Genomic DNA, 22614 nt, shown 5'->3' with positions numbered 1-22614 from the left:
CCTGAACCCCCAAATGCAATGCGCATGCGGCCCTTACATATGCGCTCTGCACGCGCCCCTCTGCATGCACACCACCCCATGGATGCGCGCACACCGCTCCCATGCATCCTGCCCCTGCACATGCCCCCCTGCATATGCCCCACCCTTCCCATGCACGCATGCGCGGCCCGCTCCACATGCCCCGCCCCCTGCACATGCGCGCGGCAGAAACCCGACGACCAATTGGCCAGCAGGAGATGCGCGCGTATGGCACAGCGGAGCTGAACTAGGGTGACGGCTCGTGTGCCCACAGAGAAGGTGCTGCATGCCACCTGTGGCCACGCGTGTCATAGGTTCGCCATCACGGTGCTAGGAGGTTCCCCGTTGTTACTGCAGATCACCCCGAGTCCCCTTCTAAAATGTGAAAACAAAAGCCACCCTTTAGCCCAGTGTCTCTTAACCTTGGCAGTTGGAAGATGCGTGGCTGGGGAATTCTGGGAGTTGAAATCCACACATGCCAAGGTTGAGAAACACTGCTTTAGCTCATGGAAGAAATTCTCTTTGCCTACTGCCCTTCCAACATACACCCAGTTCCTACCAGCAGGCATTTTCATAGCATCGCGGGAGAAAATTAGACCATTTTGGGGATCTTCACCAATGTGGTCTTGGCATAAGCTACGTAGTTTGTATGATCTCGGGCAGATTTCTTTGCTCACTTGCTAAAAGCCCTGGGAGTGTTAATAGGGGGCCCCTTTCCCCCCCCCAATCTGCCTGCCATAGAGACCGAGGAAGGGGCGTGACTGGCAGGGGGCGTTTCCCCTCCGCTGAACTTTGCCAAGCCGCCACTCCAAATGGAGACAGGTGCCCGTCTCTCAGAGACGCAGACCAGCTTCTCTCTCATTCTCTCCCTCTCTCAAGAGGGTTTCCTTCCACTGTCGTCTCCTCCTATCCCTCCGGCAGGTTTCTTTCAAAAAAATAAAATAAAATAAAACGGGAAGGAGCACTACTTTAAAAAAAAAAAGCCATGGTTTAATAGTCTGTTGCAATATATTAACTGTGACACATGTCATCATAAAAACACCTAAAATCAAACACTTCATGAGAAGTTGGTGGGAGGCAGAGCTTGGGGGGGATGAATGAGGGCAGCCCCCCTACCTGGAATACAGGTAAGAGGCCGAAAGGGGGAAAGTAACAGGAGGTCCATCCCTTTAGCTCCCTGGACACGGAAAGGATAGAGCCTCTGGGGCAGCCAAGAGTTGGGAGAAGGTGGACTGGTCCCTCTCCTTCCAATGGCCACCGTCAACTTGGTTGCAAGAAGCACCATTGGAGCATGAAGCGGGTGTGCAAGTCCGGGTCAGCGAGGGTGAACCTTGGTTCCAAATCTCTAGATTTGACCTCCGACGGTCAAGGATGGCATGGCTCTTCCACTGACCTCAGAAACAATGTTTTTCAAGTAGAACGGGAAGGAGGGACTTTGGCACCAAAGGCTATAGGGTGATGATGGTGCCATCCTCCTGGAGGCTGCCCGCTCGGCTGCCCCGCATGGGGCTTCCGCTGCCGCTGTGGCTGTTCAGGGAAGGCAGGGAGCCTTGGGAGCTATAGAGCGAGAGGCTGTGCTGGAGGCTGTCAAGAAGACCCCCGTTGGGGCAGCTGGCAGGCAAGTCACTTTCAATGACCAGGTCTCCCTCTTCATCGCTTTCCCCTTCGGCTGTGCTACAGTTGCTCAGGTACTGGGAAGCCGGACTGGGGGTCTGCTGGCTAGGCGTGCTGTCTGTAGACATGCCGGAACTCCCCGAAGCTTTGCTGCTGCGGATCACGTTGTTACGTTGATTGGCCGGCTTGACGGTGATGATGAGATTGTGGCTGTTGGCCACCATCATGTCGGTGACCTGATCCAGCGACTTTCCCGCCACGTCAATGCCATTGACTTCGAGGATCTCGTCGTTGACGGCCAGAAGTCCGGTGCTCTCCGCCATACCTCCCTTGACCAAGCGGGAGATGAAAATACCGGGCACCTTCTCCACCCCGTGATGAGCCACTCGCACACTGACCCCATCCCGGATATAAAAGCCCAGGGGTTTGTTGGAGCCGTGTTTATGGAGCCGCACACGCCGGTGGGTCTCAGGCAAGATGTCCACATCGATGATGGAGGAGATCTGGCGGAAGTCCTGAGGCATGCCGATCAGCAGGTGTGGCTTGGCCCGTTGGTGCGTCGGCCTCAGCAGTCCCTTTTTCTTCCGCTGCAGTGAGTTGGAGGCAAAGACGCTGGCGTTGGCTTCTGCTGCAAGGAAAAAGAAAACAAGATGGTGTCAACAAAGGCAAGTTCTCTTCTCCAGCGATAGCATCCTTCAGCTTCACCCCAGGGCAGGGGTGAAGTGTAAAATTTGTTATTACCGGTTCTATGGGCATGGCTTGGTGGTGGTGGTGGTAATGTGACTGGGTGGCCATGGCCAATTTTTTTTTTTTTTACTTTTAAAAGCATTTTTTCTACAACCTCTTCGGCCGAAGAGGCTGTAAAAAAAAATGCTTTTAAAAGCCTGTGACGATCAGGCAACTCAGCTGGGATCGCCAGAGGGAAAAAAATGCTTTTAAAGGGTTCTGACGATCCCAGCTGAGTTGCCTGATCGCCAGAACTGTTAAAAGCATTTTTTTCTACAGCCTCTTCGGCCGAAGAGCTTGTAGAACACATGCTTTTAAAGGATTCTGATGATCAGGCAACTCAGCTGGGATCGCCAGAGGAAAAAAAAAACCTTTAAAGAGTTCTGACGATCCCAGTTGAGCCGCGCGATCATCAGAGGCTTTTTTTTTTACTTTTAAAAGCATTTTTTTAGAAAATGCTTTTAAAAGTAAAAAAAAAAGCCTCTGATGATTTCAGAAGAAAAAATGTTTTTAAAAGTAAAAAAAAAACCCTCTGATGATCCCGCGGCTCAGCTGAGGCAGGGGAGCAGGGATTTTTGCTACCGGTTCTCCGAACCACCCTCCGCCATCGCTACCGGATCGGACAATCCGGTCCGAACCGGGAGCATTCCAACCCCTGCCCCTTGGTTTCCTGAGCTCCTTGTTGGCTTCTCCCTATTCTGAACCACAGTAAATTCTAGTCTATGGAGATTCTCCATCATCCAGGTCATGGTTGTCCCAAAGGTGCTTTTTCAGGAGGCAACTGGACTTCCTTGTTTTTCTTTGAAGACGTTTCGCTTCTCATCCAAGAAGCTACTTCAGCTCTGGAGGGTTGGGGAATGGAAGGACATGAAAAAAGCACCTTTGGGACATACAGGCAGTTGTTGACTTACAGCTGCTGATGTGACAACAGACTTCCCTGGGTAGTTATGACCCAGTTCCAAAGTTCTTATAGCTACCCTCCCAGATCCTGTGGCCACATTTCAGGTACTCAGCAACCGGCCCACATTTACCAATATTTGCTGCAATTCACAGCCACATGGCTCTGTTTTTGTATTATTATTATTATTATTATTATTATTATTATTATTATTATTATTATTATTATTATTATTATTATTATTATTATTATTATTATTATTGCTGAAAATCAAACCATTGGTTTAATAACCGCAGCATTTGAATAACAGAGTTGGAAGGGACCTCGGAATGTCTAATTCGCTTAGCGACCACCGCAAAAAAAAAAAAGGTCATAAAATTGAGCCGGTCACGTGGGTGACCCATTTTATGGCCATCATAATTTATGTGGGCAGGTTCCATTACAGTTGTAAGTAGAGAACTATAATGATCTTTTAGGTCACTCTTTTTTTAACATAGATCCCAAAGCTATAGCTTTCCAGCCACACATATCACCTCCCATGTGCTGTGTTTACATACATGCGCGTATATTTGTACACAAACATACCTATGTTACCCATTTACAAAAAAAGCTGCCTGTCGGCTATCCAGCAGTATTAGGTGCTAAATTCTAGGTTTCCATCTCTTGATACACTCTTTTGCAATCATTTGTGTCTTTGGATCGCCAAGTGGATCGGATCTTTTCACAGCTCTGTCTTTCTCCCAATGTTGGATACTTTGAAAGTGCTGTATGGTTTAAAGGTAAAGTTTCCCCTTGCACATATGTGCTAGTCGTTCCCGACTCTAGGGGGCGGTGCTCATCTTTGTTTCAAAGCCGAAGAGCCAGCACTTTTCGAAGACGTCTCCGTGGTCATGTGGCTGGCATGACTCAACGCCAAAGGTGCACGGAACGCTGTTACCTTCCCACCAAAGGTGGTCACTATTTTTCTACTTGCATTTTGTATGTGCTTTTGAACTGCTAGGCTGGCAGAAGCTGGGACAAATAAAGGGAGCTCACCCCATTACACGGCACTAGGGATTCGAATCACCGAACTGCCGACCTTTTGATCGATAAGCTCAGCGTCTTAGTCCCTGAGCTACCGCGTCCCTTGTGCTGTATGGTTTAGTGATGCAAAAATGATTTAGCGTTTTGGGGTGTGGAATATCTAAAGGCAAAGATGGTGCCTGGCTGGCAAGAAGAAATATCAACCAGATGTATCCTCTTTGAGTTTGTCTAAGTAAGGGATAGCACCAGGCCACATGGCTTAATCACCCAAGGATAAGCCTCTTATCTATGTTACATAATGGGATGTTAGAATACGAGTTATCTTCTTTGTGGAAACTTGCCTGATTGGGGCGGGGATTAAGAAAAACTGAGTTTTGATAATGGGGTGCTTTTACAGTTACACACTGGAATACCGACAATAGTATGGCCAACCTGAGGAATTCTGGGAGTTGAAGTCCTCCGGTCTTAAAGCTGCTCAGGTTGAGAAACACTGCTATAAGGACTAGAAGATAAATCCAATATTTTATCTACAGAGGAATCATTGAGTCTGTCATCTGCACCTCTATAACTGTCTGGTTTGGTTCTACAAGCCAACAAGACAGACACAGACTTCAGAGGATAATTAGAACTGCAGAAAAAACAATAGCTACCAACCTGCCTTCCATTGAGGACCTGTATACTGCACCAGTCAAAAAGAGGGCTGTGAAAATATTTATAGGCCCCTCACATCCTGGACATAAACTGTTTCAACTCCTACCCTCAAAGCAACGCTATAGAGCACTTCACACCAGAACAACTAGACACAAGGACAGTTTTTCGACGAACGCCATCACACTGCTAAACAAATAATTCCCTTAACACTGTCAAACTATTTACTAAGTCTGCACTACTATTAATCTTCTCACTGTTCCCATCACCCATCTCCTTCCACTTATGACTGTAACTGTGTTGCTTGTATCCTTATGATTTATATTGATATTGATTAATTCCTGATTGCTTATTTGTACCCTATGACTGTTATTAAGTGTTGTACCTTATGATTCTGGATGAACGTATCTTTTATGTAGACTGAGAGGGTATGCACCAAGACAAATTCCTTGTGTGTCCAATCACACTTGGCCAATAAAAAAATTCTATTCTATTCTATTCTATTATCCTGCCCAGAAGGGTTGCCTCCTTCCTCTCACCCTACTTCTGAGTGGCATTTGCTTCTAGGATTACAGAGCACAGCCTGGGAGGATTACACAGGGGTATGAATAATTCAGTTTTAATCACACTTTGAGTTATGCCCCGCAGGCATTATTCTGTAGATCTCAGCTACAGAACACAAAGAGCCACAGCACTTAACCACCGCCACAGCCACAGCCACAGACAAAGAAGGCAACCAACGTGTTTGAATCCTGCAAGAATTCATTATTTATTTATTTTTATTTATTTATTTTGTCACACAGTATATATAAGCATAAGCATGAAATAACTATACAATATATAAGTATATATATGTATGAGTATGTAATAACTATATTAATTGGATATAACGAAAGGAAAAAATAGAACAGGAACGGTAGGCACGCTTGTGCTCTTATGCACGCCCCTTACAGACCTCTTAGGAATGGGGTGAGGTCAATAGTAGACAGTTTTTGGTTGAAGCTTTGGGGATTTGGGGAAGAGACCACAGAGTCAGGTAGTGTATTCCAGGCATTAACAACTCTGTTACTGAAGTCATATTTTCTGCAATCAAGATTGGAGCAGTTAACACTAAGCTTAAATCTATTGTGTGCTCATGTATTGTTGCAATTGAAGCTGAAGTAGTCTTCGACAGGAAGGAGATTGTAATAGATGATTCTATGAGTTAAACTGAGGTCATGTCGAAGGCGGCGTAGTTTTCTAAACCCAGGATTTCAAGTCTGGTGGCATAAGGTATTTTGTTGTATTCAGAGGAGTGGAGAACTCTTCTTGTAAAATATTTCTGGACACGTTCATTTGTACTGATGTCAGAAATGTGGTATGGGTTCCAGACAGTAAATAAAAAAAAAAAACATTGAGCGCACAAAGGTAAAACTGCACTTGGAATATTGCATCCACTTTTGATCACTGCTACAATGTGGAAAAAATGTTGAAACTCTGGAAATATAGTAGTGCAGAGAAAAGCAATAAAGATGATTAGGGGACTGGAGGCTAAAACATAAAGAGCAGTTGCTGGAATTCGGGATGTCTAGTTTAATGAAAAGAAGGACTAGGGATGACATTTTTATTTTATTTGTTGACTACGTATTAGATAATATATATATAAGTATAAGCATGAATTGAATACGTAAAATGAATACAATTAAAGGGAACATTAGGATAGCACTGTTCCAATGTCTAAGAGGCTGCCACAAAGAGGAAGGAGTCAAGCTATTCTCCAAAGCACCTGAAGGCAGGACAAGAAGCAATGGGTGGAAACTAATCAAGGAGAGAAGCAACTTAGAACTAAGGAGAAATTTCCTGACAGTGAGAGAACAATTAATCAGCGGAGCGACTTGCCTGCAGAAGTTGTGAATGCTCCAACACTGGAAGATTTTAAGAAGAGGTTGGACAACCATTTGAAATGGTATAAGACTTCCTGCCTGAGCAAGGAGTTGGACTAGAAGACCTCTAAGGTCTCTCCCAGCTCTGTAATTTTGTTAAGGGCTGTGGGAGGAGAAGAGAGAGTTTTGTAACTCACCCAAGTATAATTTCAATGTCCTCTTTGATTTTATCCAATTCGTATAGTTTTTTTTATACTTATGCTTATATATATATGCTTATATATCGTATAGTTATTTCATGCTTATGCTTACATATACTGTTGTGACAAATAAATAAATAAATAAAAATTTGCCAAAAGGTAACAACCAGACCAAGTACACATATGTTTGATGCCTTGCTCCCTTCCAAAGCTGTTGTGAGCTAGGCCCAAGTAGTTATTACCTGACACAATCAGTCCTAAACAAATGTAGTTTATTAGAACAGCTGAGAATTACTTCATTCTCAGCTCAGTCCAAATTAATTCCAAAACAAATCTGTCAGAAAAAGTCCTTCGGCCTTATCACAAACCTTTGTCTTCTTTGGCACCCTGCCAAAGGCTTTTCTTGGCAAAGCCCCATGAAGTTCAGAAACAAGAGACGCAGACTAGAAACAAATGTAGCAACGTTGCTTTCCTTAAGAGCCCAAGAGCCATTGCTGCTCCCATAAGAGCCTTATGGGAGGGGCCAATCATCTCCTGGCCTTACTCCTGAGTCCTCCTTTTTGCTTTAGCTGCTCTTGCCTTCTGGCAGCTCTTTACTGCAGGCTCCTCCTGTTCCTCTGCCTCTCTGCTGTCCGCCTCTGGAGGCTCTGGAGTCTGTGCATCGCTCCCAGATGGCCCTGGCCCCATTTCTGCCTCCGACGCCGAGCCCTCATCTGGGCCTTCCCCTGACTCCAGGACTGGCCCATTGTCCTCCCTAGCCTCCTCACTGTCCAACTCCGCTGCCAGCTCCGCAGGTTACTGGTGGACCACAACAAAAGCAATGGGAAGGTGCGAAAGGAAAACATAAACAACCCTCACACTTCTGCCAGCTTTTATACCATATGTCATCAGAAGAGAAGGATGCCAGAATGCAAAGGAGCTGGCAAGACCTGAAGGCTATGTGTAAAAGAATTCCTTATAAGGACGGACACAGGAGCTGTTTCTCAGGCAGAAGCCTTAGGGACCCGTCGCTTCACATATTCCACGCCTCGGTGAGTAGATGAACTACAATGGCCGTCACCCAACCTTCGCAGTCATGGTTACTTTTTGGGAGGTGTAATGAAATGCATACGAAGGATGTCAGAATGGAGAAGGTTGGCCTGCTGATCCGTGAAGAACTCTGGAGACAGGAACAGAAAGGAGTCTATCCACCTTATGACTTAGTGCGATATATAAATTGAACGGTTCTTTCTCTCTGCCAGCCTAAGCTACAGCCGAACTGCTTTTGAGAACAAAACAGATGGTAGAAAGAGCTAAACGTCCCACAGAGAAATAACATGTAGCCAAAAGCAGCAGTGTAGCATGATAAGATTGGAATATTTCTTAAACGGACAAGAGATATGGGTAAGATACCATTTATGAATGAGTCCTTGGTATTAAGCCAAAGTTGGAATCACATACAAGCCAGGGGTGAAATGCTCCCGGTTTGGACCGGATCAACTGATCCGGTAGCAATGGCAGTGGGTGGTTCGGAGAACCAGTAGCAAAAATCCCTGCCCACCCCCATGCCCAGCTGAGATGCGCGATCATCAGAGGTTTTTTTTGATATTTTTAAAAGCATTTTTTCTTCAGCTGAAAAAATGCTTTTAAAAGTAAAAAAAAACCCTCTGATGATCGCGCGGCTCAGCTGGGATCGTCAGAGGTTTTTAAAAGCATTTTTCCTACAACCTCTTTGGCCAAAGAGGTTGTAGAAAAAACGCTTTTAAAAGGCTCCTCTGACGATCCCAGCTCGTTTTTAAAGGCAAAAAAAAATGCTTTTAAAAGAAAAGAAAAGCCTCTGATGGTCAGGCAACTCAGCTGGGATCATCAGAGGAGCCTTTTAAAAGCATTTTTTAACAACCTCTTCGGCTGATAATGCTTTTAAAAGTAAAAGAAAAAAAAGTTGGCCGCACCCACCCAGTCACATTATACCCCCCAAGCCACACCCACAGAACCGGTAGCAACAAATTTTACATTTCACCCCTGATACAAGCAGCAAAGGGGCAGGTTTGGGTTAAGGGCTCTCTTACATCATAACGTAGATTTGAAGCCTAAGAATGATCTGGCTGGATGTCTCCAAAGGTGCTTTTTCAAGAGGCAACTGGACTTTCTAGTTTTTCTTTGAAGACGTTTCACTTCTCATCGAAGAAGCTTCTTTGGCTCTGATTGGATGGTGGGGAATGGAAGGATTCTGACCATTCAGTCAGAGGTGAAGAAGCTTCTTGGATGAGAAGTGAAACGTCTTCAAAGAAAAAAACCAGAAAGTCCAGTTGCCTCTTGAAAAAGCACCTTTGGGACAACCATGGCATGGATGACTGAGAAGCTCCACAGACATCTGGCTGGATCAATCCAAGCCCACCACAGCCTTGCATTTTCTTTCTTGTGGAGCCAATGAGTTGCCTCTGGATCCTCACAAGTAGCAGATGAAGTTAGTCCTCGACTTACAACAGTTTGCTTAGTGACTACTCGACGTTACAACACACTGAAAACTTATGACCGTTCCTCACACTTTATGACAATTGCAGTATCCCTATGATTACGTGATCAAAATTCAGAAGCTTGGCAATTGACTCATATTTATGACGGGTACAGCATCCCGGGGTCACGTGATCCGCTTTTGCGACCTTCTGACAAAGTCAATGGGGAAGCCAGATTCACTCAACAACCCGTGTTCCTCGCTTCACAACTGCCGTGATTCACTTAACAGCTGTGGCAATGAAGGTTGTAAAATGGGGTAAAACTAACTTTAGAAATGTTTCGCTTAGCAACATAAATTCTGGGCTCATTTGGGGTCATAAGTTGAGGACTACCTGTAGCCCCATCCTTCCAGGAGTTGGAATTTTGCTGTACCCAAGCCAATGTAACCTTGAGCCTTCAAAACCAAGTATACTCATCAGATCTGTCAGAGGCCATCCCCACATTGTAGGCATTGTAGGTTCTCCGAACTGCACAGAATCTTAGCTAGAGGGTCTCCCAAACCCCCTGCGAACCCCCAGCAGCCCACCCCCTGGAAACCTCTCAGCAGAGCTTGTCATATGAATCTCCCCAAAACAGAAGAGAGAGAGAGAGAAAGAGAGAGAGAGAGAGAGACAGAAACAGAGAGAGGAATAGAGGGAGGGAGGGAGGCAGGGAGGGAGGGAGACAGAGACACAGAGAGAGACAGAGACAGAGAGAGGGAGGGAGGGAGAGAGACAGAGAGAGACAGAGAAAGAGGGAGAGAGAGACAGAGACAGAGACAGAGAGGGGGGAGGGAGGGAGGGAGGGAGGAAGACAGAGAGACAAAGAGAGAAAGGGAGGGACGGAAGGAGGGAGGGAGGGAGGGCGGGCGGGAGGGACAGCAAGAGAGACAGAGACAGAGACAGAGAGAGACAGAGACAGAGAGGGAGGGAGGGAGGAGGAGGAAGACAGAGAGACAAAGAGAAAGGAGGGACGGAAGGAGGGAGGGAGGGAGGGCGGGCGGGAGGGACAGCAAGAGAGACAGAGACAGAGACAGAGAGAGACAGAGACAGAGGGGGGGAGAGAGGGAGGGAGAGACAGAGAGACAGAGAGAGGGAGAGACAGAGAGAGACAGAGAAAGAGAAAGGAAGAGGAAGAGGCCTTTCCAGATGGCCATGCCTAAATGCAGCACCTTGGCAGACCCAGATCCCAAGTTATAAATATCATCCTGTGTTTTGGGTACAACAGCTTATTTTTAGCCTGGGAGCCTGGGTTGAACAACAGAAGCTTTCTCCCCACTCCAGGAAGTGGTCCAAGTTACATTAACTCCAGGTTTTGTAGGAGCCTTAGACAAGATGTGCTCCATGGGTCTCCCATTGCAAGCGGGTATTGTTCTCCCTATCATTTTCTCAGCTCAGTATGTACCATCATACCCAAGAAGTTAGAAACAGTTTCCATTCTCTCCAAGGCTCCGAGAAGAACGAAAGAAAAGAGATATGAAGACATGAGCTGGTTTCTGGCCAGTTGTTGGCCGTAGCCATTTCTGGTATGCGCCCTGGTTCCAAATAAATCACATTAACTGTCTCATAAACTTTACTGCTGCCTCTGGATGACAACCAACAGAATGAGATCAAAACTTAACTGCAGAAATACATGCCAGCAGCTTTCGCCAGCATCTGCCAAGTTCCCATTGCTCAAGCCTGATGTTCTGTCACCATTCCAGATCTTCTTTTTACAAACTGTTTTTCAGACCTGTAGCTTATACAGATGTGACATCTTTTCTATTCTGCTCTACGGAGTAGAGAGTTGGTCTCTGACAAAAAAAAACCACTTGAAGAAACTAGAAGCATTTGAAATGTGGATTTACAGACGGCTGTTACGTATAAGCGAGGTTAACAAAATCACAAATGAAGAGGCGATAAGCCGCCTGGGAAAGCAAAGGGAAATCATCAAAGCCATTAAAAAGCAAAAGTTAGACTATTTTGGACATGTGATGCGACACCCAGACAAATACGGCATCTTTCACTTAATCCTCCAGGGAAAAATCGAAGGCAAATGAGATCCAGGCAGAAGAAGAACATCATGGCTTCAAAACCTTAAGGGACTGGTTTGGACAAAACTCAGCAGCAGTGTTGACAAAAATAGGATTGCCAACATGATCGCCAACGTCCAACTGAGTGGACATGACCTCGTAGACGACCCTCACTCTGTCAAGGACCTTGGAGTACTCATGTCTAATGATCTAAGTGCCAAAGCCCACTGTAACAACATTGCCAAAAGGGCATTAAGGGTTGTAAACCTAATCTTGCGTAGCTTCTTCTCCGGTAATATTACGCTACTAACCAGAGCATACAAAACATTTGCTAGACCAATTCTCGAATACAGGTCGTCTGTCTGGAACCCGCACTGCATATCGGACATCAATGCAATTTAACGTGTCCAGAGATATTTCACGAGAAGAGCCCTCCACTCCTCCGCTCGCAACCCAATACCTTACGCCACCAGACTTGAAATTTTGGGCTTAGAAAATTTAGAACAACAACGCCTTTGGTCTGACCTGTCAATGACTACTTCAGCTTCAATCGCAATAATACACGAGCACACAACAGATACAAACTTAAAGTGAACCGCTCCAAACTCGATGGCAGAAAATACGACTTTTCTGCCATCTGCAACAGAGTGGTCAATGCCTAGAATGCACTACCAGACTCATCCCCAAACCCCCAAAACTTTAACTTAAGACTGTCTATTGTTGACTTCACCCCATTCCTAAGAGGTCGGTAAGGGGTGTGCATAAGAGCACCAGCGTGCCTACCGTCCCTGTCCTAATGTTCCCTTTAATTGTATTCATTTTATGTATTCAATTCATTCTTATATATATTATCTAATATGTACTCGACAAAATAAATAAATAAATAAATAAAATAAAATATGGCACAAGAAGTAGTAGTTTATACAATCCTGTTAATCTATGACTAGCTTGGATTTTTATTTCTCACAATATACTGGAACATTTAAAGACCAACAGCCTGGTATTATTTGTGTTATGTTCTGGGTGAAGAATGGAGGTGAGGCCAGAGTGATTTCTAACAGCTCTTTATTGAATACTGCTTGTGAGGTAACTGTTGCTCCCTGGCTGACACAGCTCCTTTTATAGGGAAGCTGATCAGCCCACAACCAATCAGGAGAGAGTATTTTCCCGCTCCAACAGAGGACCAGTCTGAGAACTTCAACTGACAACCAGTGGTGGGATTCAGCCGGTTCTCACCTATTCGGGAGAACCGGTTGTTAACTTTCTAAATAGTTTGGAGAACCGGTTGTTGGAAGAAATCTTACTTTGTTTTTTTCCACTTTACAGGGCTAATCCTGTAAGGAAGGCAGGAAGGAAACATTCTGGTGGTGTTTCTAGCTTAATCTTTACTGCCCTGCTTAGAGAAACTGCCTCTTGGGTTAACTCTTATTACATTGTAACAGCTAAGGTGAAGCACCCATCCATGTGAGTGATACAAATTTCAACGGTCAGGATTTCAGTCCACAAACATCTTTGGATTCTACTGTTGCCTCAAAAATATAACAATTTATTTTCTCTTCTTTAAGGCAAGAGGGCGCTGCTACTGCACAGATTAAGCCATCTGTATCTCTGATGAAAGGTTCTTTAATTCTCCTTAATATAAGAATTCCAACCCCCCATGCCCAGATTCTGAGGAAAAAGACTCTGATGACTCTGATATTAAAAGATCCTAGGTCACAACTAATAGTATTGCCTACTGTTATATATACTATAATAATTGATTTTACTATTCCGAATCATCATCGTCTTCCTTTAAGGGCCCCATAATCCATTTTGGGGTGTTTTAATGGCTGGATGCCCTTCCTGTCGCCCATGCGGAGTTTTGTTCAGCAGATATAGTCTCAGTGTGCCCAGTGAGAATAGAATAGAATAGAATAGAATAGAATAGAATAGAATAGAATAGAATAGAATAGAATAGAATCAAATCTGTTATTGGCCAAGAGTGATTGGACACACAAGGAATTTGTCTTGATGGATACGCTCTCAGTGTACATAAAAGAAAGGATATGTTCATCAAGAATTCTAAGGTACAACACTTAATGATAGTCATAAGGTAAAAATAAGCAAAATAAATCGTAAGGATACAACCAACAAAATTATTACAGTCATACAGTCATAAGTGGAAGGAGATGAGTGATGGGAACGATGAGAAGATTAATAGTAGTGCAGACTTAGTGAATAGTTTGACAGTCTTGAGGGAATTATTTGTTTAGCAAAGTGATGGTGTTCTGGAAAAAACTGTTCTAGTGTCTAGTTATTCTGGTGTGCAGTGCTCTGTAGCGTCATTTTGAGGGTAGGCGTTGAAACAGTTTATGTCCAGAATGTGAGGATGAGAGAGAGAAATAACTGCCTCTACCTAGGATTGAACTCACAGCCTCCTGATTGCGAGCCGAGAATTCCACCTGTAGGCCACTGCATCATTCCTTTTGCTATTCTGAATGAAAGTTAGCAATCTTTCTCAGCATCCGATGGGGACCTGGAAGCAATTACCCTCATCTTTACTCTCTAAAAACGCATACCTCACCAGAAATAGAAAACGTAAATGAGGGGGTTAATCCTTGAAGATTGTCCTACCTCTCTTCTGGATGATGATCCGGAGAAGAGGATTGGCAGAGGACAGAGCCTTGTGATAGTTGTCATCATTGTTGATGGGAAGCAGATCTCCATGGATGTCTGTGTATCCCAGGAGGACCTCCGAACAAGGGATCTGGTGCACTCTCTGGATCAGCTGATAGAATTCCTGGAAACCACCCACGCTGGACCTCTTCATGGCAAAGCGGCGAAACTCGGCCTCAAACTGCCAGGAAGACAAAACAGTCTCAAGACAACAAAATAATAGCCAAACCGATAAGAGCCGCTCCACCAAGGCAGGGGGGAAAAAAACCTGGCCTTGGGGAAAAAAAGAAGCTGGGCGGAGATGACCTCGTAGACGACCCTCACTCTGTCAAGGACCTTGGAGTCCTCATCTCAAACGATCTAAGTGCTAGAGCTCAATGCAACAACATTGTCCAAAAGGCAATGAGTTGTTAACCTAATCTTGCGAAGCTTCTTCTACGGTAATAGTGTACTGCAAACTAGGGCATACAAAACCTTTGCTAGATCAATTCTCGAATACCAGCTCATCTGCCTGGAACCCACACTGCATATCGGGCATTAATACAATTGAGCGAGTCCAGAGATATTTCACGAGAAGTGTCCTCCACTCCTCTGCTCGCAACAAAATACCTTATGCCACCAGACTTGAAATTTTGGAATTAGACAATTTAGAACTACGCCGCCTTTGGTCTGACAAAATTATCTGCTACAACGTCATACTTGTCAATGACTACTTCAGCTTCCACCGCAATAATACACGAACAAATAATAGATACAAATGTTAAGGTAAAGCACTCCAAATTTGATTGCAGAAAATTCTACTTCAGCAACAGAGTGGTCAATGCCTGGAATGCACTACCTGACTCTGTGGTTAAATCCTCAAACCCCCAAAACTTTAACCTCTACCGTTGACCTCACCCCATTCCTAAGAAGTCTGCAAGGGGCGTGCATAAGAGCACCAGCGTGCCTACCGTCCCTGTCCTACTGTCCCCATTTATCTGTATCCTTATCCTGTATTCATAATCATGTTTATACTTATATCTGTTATCTTATACATATTTGACAAATAAACAAAACAAAATAAATAAAAACTTTCCAAAAGCAGCAAAGAAAGTTGAGATCTCTTTTAATTCATCATTTTTTTCCCCTCCTCAAATGAAAACTGCCTTTTACTCTGTTTGGAGAAAACACACAGCAAAATACCCTCTGCGCTGACACATCACAGCAAGCCATAATGTGTTTGTTTGATTTTGGCTTAGTGGGAGGAATAAGCGGAAGCTGGCTGGTAAGCAGGGTGTGGAGACAATCCATTCGAGTTTGTCAAACCACAATGAACACACAACCAGGGCTTGGTGTGACATAAACAAAACACTCTATAGCGGTCTTAAGAGTACACCCGGAAAATAACCATCCTTAATTGTTCTGAAAGGCAGAGGATCCAACAAGGTAGATTCAGCTTTCCATCCTTCCAAGGTCGGTAAACGAGGACCCAGACAGTTGAGGGCAATAGGCTGACTCTGTAAACGGCTTAGAGAGGGCTGCAAAGCAGGGTGAAGCGGTATATAAGTCTAAGTGCTATTGCTGTTCAGAATTGTTTTAAGAGTCTGGGGCTTCTGCTAAATACTATACAGGTAGTCCTTGACTTACAACAGTTCAATTACTGACCGAAGTTACAACAGCACTGAAAAAAAGTGACTAACGACCGGTTTTCACACTTAAACACCCGTTGCAGCCTCCCCATGGTCACATGGTCCAAATTCAGGGGCTTGACAACTGACTCATAGTTATGGTGGTTGCAGGGTCACTCTTTGCGACCTTCTGGCAAGCAAAGGCAATGGGGAAGGCAGTTTCACTTAACAACCGTCTTACTAATTTAAGAACTGCAGTGATTCACCTAACAACTGACTTGTCGCTAACTTATCAACTTCAGCGATTCACTTAACCGTGGCAAGAAGGGTCGTAAAATGGGGGAGGAAACTCTCTTAACAAATATCTCACAACAGAAATTGTGCTCGTAAGTGGAGGACTACCTGAACAGACATGTAGTCAGTTTTGAACAGAAACATGATCTTGTACTCAAGGAAGAACACGAAAGTTGTTCTCAGACAGCAAATATGAACAACGCAGCATCTTCTCTTTCATATTTACTCCTTAAATGGAAAAATGGATACAGTGGCTGGGCATGTTATTAGAATTAGCTCATTTCCTGCTCTCAAAACCTTTGATTTTAATCTGACTTAATTTAATCTGATTTGAATACAACAAAATACCTTATGCCACCAGACTTGAAATCCTGGGTTTAGAAAACTTAGAACTCCGCCGCCTTCGACAGGACCTGTGTTTAACTCATAGAATCATCTATCGCAATGTCCTTCCTGTTGAAGACTACTTCAGCTTCAATCATACAAGAGCAAACAATAGATTTAAACTTAATGTTAACCGCTTCAATCTGGATTACAGAAAATATGACTTCTGTAACAGAGTTGTTAATGCTTGGAACACACTACCTGACTCTGTGGTCTCTTCTCAAAGTCCCCAAAGCTTTAACCAAAAACTGTCTCCTATTGACCTCACCCCTTTCCTAAGAGGTCTATAAGGGGCGTGCATAAGAGCACCAGCGTGCCTACCGTTCCTGTCCTATTGTTTTCTTTCATTATATCCAATTAATATAGTTATTGCATGCTTATGCTTATTTATATATGCTTATATATTATATAAGCATATACTTTCATGCTTATGCTTATATATACCGTTGTGACAAAATAAATAAAATAAATAAATAAATAATCTCAGCTAACTGCGAATTCATGCCTTGAATTTCTGATCTTCTCAGCCTGAGTTGAGCCCGGCAAGCAACAGAATCAGCGAAATGGAAAAAAGAAACTTTTTCCTTGACGAAACCTTTGCTAACTAATGCCCTGAGGATATGTTAGCGCTGTGTTCCCGAGAATCCTCAGCCAACTGCTCGTAATTTGGAAAGTCATACTTCCAACACACCTGGAAGGCACCTGTCAAGCTTTAGCAGCTGCGTAGCGACTAAAATTAGATACAGGTAGTCTTCGACTTACAACAGTTCATTTAGTGGCCGTTCAATGTTACAACAGCACTGAAAAAGGTGACTTACGACTGTCTTTCGCTGTTAACAACCTTTGCAGCATCCCGATGTGATCAAAATTCAGACGCTTGGCAACTGGTTCATATTTATGACGGTTGCAGTGTCCGGGGGGGGGAGGGTCATGTGTCCCCCTTTTGCAACCTTCTGACAAGCAAAGTCAATGCGAGAACCAGATTCCGGTTACTCATTTAACAACGGCACTGATTTGCTTAACAACCGTGCCAAGAAATGGGATGTAAAACGGGACAAAACCCCTGAACAAATGTCTCACGACAAAAATGTTAGGCTCAACTGTGGTCGTAAGTTGAGGACTACCTGCATATCGAAAAGGGGAAAAGGTATTAGGTAAAAGAAGTCTTGGCTAATGGATACATTTGCATTAGCAGTCATTTCGTTTCTAAGTTTGTGAAGGATTTTCTTGATCCTCTTGTTAACCACTTGTTGATTTCTTGGGGAGATGGCAACTTATTTTTCCAAATAAAAGTATATTCTCCATATACTTTTAATATTTTACAAATCAGCAGGCTCTTCCCCAGGTTCTGAGAAGCCCATTACAGTAACTACCCAGGCAAGTTTTACGTAGTCATTCTTTTCAAGTGCACAGATACTTTTCAACCATTTAATACAGGCATAAGGTAAAGGTTCCCCTCGCACATATTTGCTAGTCATTCCCGACTCTAGGGGGCGATGCTCATCTCCGTTTCAAAACCAAAGAGCCAGTGCTGTCCAAAGACGTCTCCGTGATCATGTGGCCGGCATGACTCAACACCAAAGATGCACGGATTGCTGTTACCTTCCCACCAAAGGTGGTCCCTATTTTTCTACTTGCATGTTTTTACGTGCTTTCGAACTGCTAGGTTGGCAGAAGCTGGGACAAGCAACGGGAGCTCACCCCGTTACACGGCACTAGGGATTCGAACTGCTGAACTGTCAACTTTTAGACAGCCACTGAGCCACTGAGCCTAAACAGGCATGCCAACCCACAACTCACAGGCCACATGAGGTCCTAGTATCGGAGCCCCACAAATTCATAAACTTTAAATGTTATAATTTATATGCGGCCCAAGACAATTCCTCTTCACTCAGTGTGGACAATGGAAGCCAAAATGCTGGCTACGCCTGATCTAACACATTATCTTCTTGAAAGCAATCACATTCAGTCCTTGCTATTTGTCCTAATTATGAAATGTTTTTATTATACTATTTATGGTTACATTTGTGTCTCTTTCATTATGAAGATTGTATTTTTTTTTTCATCTGGAGAACTTTGGAGTTGGATCCAAACAGCAGAAGAGTTGTCTTTTAAAATAGGTTTTGCTGGCTCTGTCGGAAGAAGTTAATTTTATGCTCTCCTAAGACAAATATGAACAAAAGAGCAACATATGGTCCATTATTACAATAACTGTGTGCATACAAAATTTTCATGCAAGGTCTCAGCTTCTCTAAGCTAATACCGTACAAAACTAGGTTCCTTATTTAGTGCTACTTCTAATCACTACAACAGTCAATAATAACAGCTAGGAGCAGCATACATTAAACAGGTTGTATGCAAATACCAAACTATACTGTATACTGCACGAATCAAGAAGAGGGCCCGGAAAATATTTACAGACCCCTCACATCCAGGACATAAACTGTTTCAACTCCTACCCTCAAAACGACGCTATAGAGCACTGCACACCAGAACAACTAGACACAAGAACAGTTTTTCCCCGAACGCCACCACTCTGCTAAACAAATAATTCCCTCAACACTGTCGAACTATTTATTAAATCTGCACTACTATTAATCTTCTCATTGTTCCCATCACCAATCTCTTTCCACTTATGACTGTATGACTGTAACTTTGTTGCTGGCAATCCTTATGATTTATATTGATATACTGACCATCAATTGTGTTGTAAATGTTGTACCTTGATGAACGTATCTTTTCTTTTATGTACACTGAGAGCATATGCACCAAGACAAATTCCTTGTGTGTCCAATCACACTTGGCCAATAAAAAATTCTATTCTATTCTATTCTACTAAACTACACCGTGATTTGTTTAACGCTGCTGCATTTGAACAAACCACAGTTGCTTAGTACCAGTGGTGGGTTGCTCTCGGTTCGCACCGGTTCAGGAGAACCGGTAGTAAAAATCTGTCGGCGTTCAGAGAACCGGTAGTAATGGCTGGCTGGCCACGCCTCCCGAACCGGTCTCCCAGCCGCCATGTTCATCATGCCATGTTCTTTGCGCATGTGCATCCCATTGCCTTGCAAGTGCAATGGTATGCGCATGTGCAAAGAACATGGGGATGCCGCTGGTACTTTTTGGCAGCCTGCGGAGAAAGCGGCTGGCAAAAAAGCCTTTTCGGAGGCTTCCTGGCCAGCCGCTTTCCAGCAGCGGTGGCTGGCTGGGGGCCTCCGAAAACTCGGGTCAGCTTGCCTTCCCAACTCTGGACCAGCTGCCATGGAAGGTAAGCAGCCAAAAAAAAAGAGGCGGTGATGGGAGAGGATATCAAACCCTCCCCCCCCCCAGTCCCCCAGTTCATCCAATATGCTAAAATCAACCCAAACAAGCCACTGGATGGTTGTATGAACCAGATCACAGTGCGACAGCCTTTCCTAGAAATATGGAAATGCAGCTTCCATTAACTGCAACCAATATAGGTAACCTTGCACAGGTAGCCCTCGATTTGCAACAGTTCGTTTAGTGTCTGTTCTAAGCTACAGCACTGAAAAAAAGTGGCTCAGCACCATTTCTAGAATACAGCTCACCTGTTTGGAACCCTCACCACATCTCTGACATCAATACAATTGAACGTGTCCAGAAATATTTTACAAAAAGAGTTCTCCATTCCTCTGAAAACAATAAAATACCTTATCCCACCAGACTCGAAATCCTAGGCTTAGAAAACTTGGAACTCCGTCGCCTTTGACAAGACCTAAGTTTAACTCACAGAATCATCTATTGTAATGTCCTTCCTGTCAAAGACGACTTCAGCTTTAATTGCAATAATACAAGAGCAACCAATAGATTTAAACTTAATGTCAACCGCTTTAATCTAGATTGCAGAAAATATGACTTCTGTAACAGAATCATCAGTGCTTGGAACACTTTACCTGACTCTGTGGTCTCTTCCCATAATCCCAAAAGCTTCAACCAAAAACTTTCTACTATTGACCTCACCCCATTCCTAAGAGGACCATAAGGGGCGTGCATAAGCGCACAAACGTGCCTACTGTTCCTGTCCTATTGTTTTTCTTTTCTTCTTCCTATATATGTTTATATGTGTATATACTATATAATCTTTTTGTATGATGTTGTGACAAATAAATAAATAAAAAATTTTTTTTCACCCTTATGACCCTTGCAGCATCCCCAGGGCCACGCGAATTACATTCGGATGCTTGACAACCCACTCCCATTTACGATGGCTGCAGCGTCGCAATGTGTTCCCCTTTTGTGACCTTCTGACAAGCAAAGTCAATGGCGAAACCAGATTCACTTAGCAACGGCGTGAACTAATTGAACAACGGCAGCGATTCACTTAAAACAACAAAAAGCAGAAGCGGGGGGTTTGCGACAAAAAGTCGTCCAACGGGGCAAAACTCACTTCACAAATTTCTCACTTGAATGTTGGCCTCAATTGTGGCCGTAAGTTTGAGGACTACCTGTACTGGTTGGAAAGGACCGGAGACACAGTTGCACCCCTGTAGGTCCCAGATGGGGGAAGCCTGGTTTTTTTTTCCCCTGGACCACGACACATTTTTGCACAAACTTGCAGGGTTGAGCTATTTAAGTGGAGAGGATGTGGCTCCCACCTAAGGCCTTGACTAGGACATGGCAGGGCAGGGATGCCTGATCCCCCTCCTATCCCATCACCAATCTCTTTCCACTTATGACTGTATGACTATAACTTGTTGCTGGCAATCCTTATGATTTATATTGATATATTGATCATCAATTGTGTTGTAAATATTGTACCTTGATGAACGTATCTTTTCTTTTATGTACACTGAGAGCATATGCACCAAGACAAATTCCTTGTGTGTCCAATCACACTTGGCCAATAAAATTCTATTCTATTCTATTCTATTCTATTCTATATTTAAGGGGAGGGGATAAATACCCCTTTCCAACCCCATTTTAAGGCAAATCACTCCAATGCTCCCCTCCCCCCCCCCCGTGTTTTTCCATGCAGGTTGTGATGTTTTCATGTGTTGTGGTATCCACAACAAAGGATAACCCCCACTGGCCCAGCCTTATAGGAAGGGTCCCAGAAGAAGCAAAGCCAGCAGCACCCCTGGATTAGGGATACTGCCTTCCCCATCCTTGGGGGTTTTGTGGGAGGGGGGGGCGCAATTTGTCACACCGAGACATCAGCTCAGCCTCCACCTCCTCCCTCCCCGTTCCCAAACCCCGCACTATTGCATAACCCGCCGGCGGCGTCGTGTATGTGTGTTGTGTGTGTGTGTTTTTCCGCCGAGGGGGAAAAAAAAACACAACTCCGGGCGATTTCTCTCTCCCGTTACAGGCTGCCCAGCAGCAGCAGCAGAAGAAGCAGAAGCAGCGCGGAAATCCCTCCAGATCGGAGCAAATAATAATAATAATAATAATCCCCATCTGGCCGCGCCGAGGCACCGCTCGAAAAGACTCGCGGGGAAGCGGGAGGGGAGAGGCGGGTGTATTAAAAGGCATCAGCCCGCCACCAACGTTAGGCCGGGCTTCAGCGGCCCCGGGCGCAGCGCGGCATCCAAGAACGAGCGAGATGCGACGCGCCTCCCTTCCCAGGCAAAAAAAAAAAAAAGAGATCGCCGGGTCGAGTCCGGCTAGCTTGGCAGGAGGAGGAGGAAGAGGAGGAGGAAGAGGTGGAAGAGAAGGAGGAGGAAGAGGAGGAGGAGGAGGTGGAAGAGAAGGAGGAAGAGGAGGAAGAGAAGGAGGCAGAGGAGGAAGAGGAGGAGGCGAGGAAGAGGCGGCTGCTGCTCCCCGGTGCACCTGCTGCGCGGGCCCGATCATCCAGCCCGACATTCCGCCGCTGCGTGCCTGCCTGCCTGCCTGCCTGGGCCCGGCGGCTCTCTCGCCTTACTAGCTAACTAGCTGCCTGGCGGTGGGTGGGTCGGTGGGTGGGATATTGCCGCAGCCTCCTCGGAGGGCTCCTTTCTCCGCCCGCCGATCGTCCGAGCCGCCTGGGATCTCGGCAAGCTCTCCCCGCTCTGCCTCACCTTGCTTTTGACCTCGATGACCGGCTCCGAGCTGCGCGCCGGTGTGCGGTGGTGCTTAGCCATGCTGCGCCGGCCGGGCCGGGTTGCCTCGACCGCCCCCGCGGGTTGTCTCGCCGCCGCCGCCGCTGCCGCTGGCAATTATTGCTGCTGCTGCTCCGCAGCCGCCGAACGGGGACAGCCAG

At 45.0% G+C, this 22614-nt stretch overlaps 1 protein-coding gene across 1 annotated transcript; it reads right to left on the bottom strand.

Moving 5' to 3' along the window:
• Positions 1 to 1007: 1007 nt before the first annotated feature.
• PARD6A (par-6 family cell polarity regulator alpha) lies at positions 1008 to 22614 on the bottom strand. The gene is made up of 3 exons (XM_058155520.1): positions 22433 to 22614; positions 14089 to 14311; positions 1008 to 2260 (listed from the first exon to the last, which is right to left on the bottom strand). Exons 1-3 carry the CDS (start codon positions 22493 to 22495, stop codon positions 1467 to 1469), a joined length of 1080 nt encoding a protein of 359 aa, XP_058011503.1. The 5' UTR covers positions 22496 to 22614; the 3' UTR covers positions 1008 to 1466.

This window comes from Ahaetulla prasina, chromosome 12 (assembly GCF_028640845.1).
Source record: "Ahaetulla prasina isolate Xishuangbanna chromosome 12, ASM2864084v1, whole genome shotgun sequence".
Classification (NCBI taxonomy): domain Eukaryota; kingdom Metazoa; phylum Chordata; class Lepidosauria; order Squamata; family Colubridae; genus Ahaetulla; species Ahaetulla prasina.
This window is presented reverse-complemented; position numbering and strand designations above follow the sequence as displayed.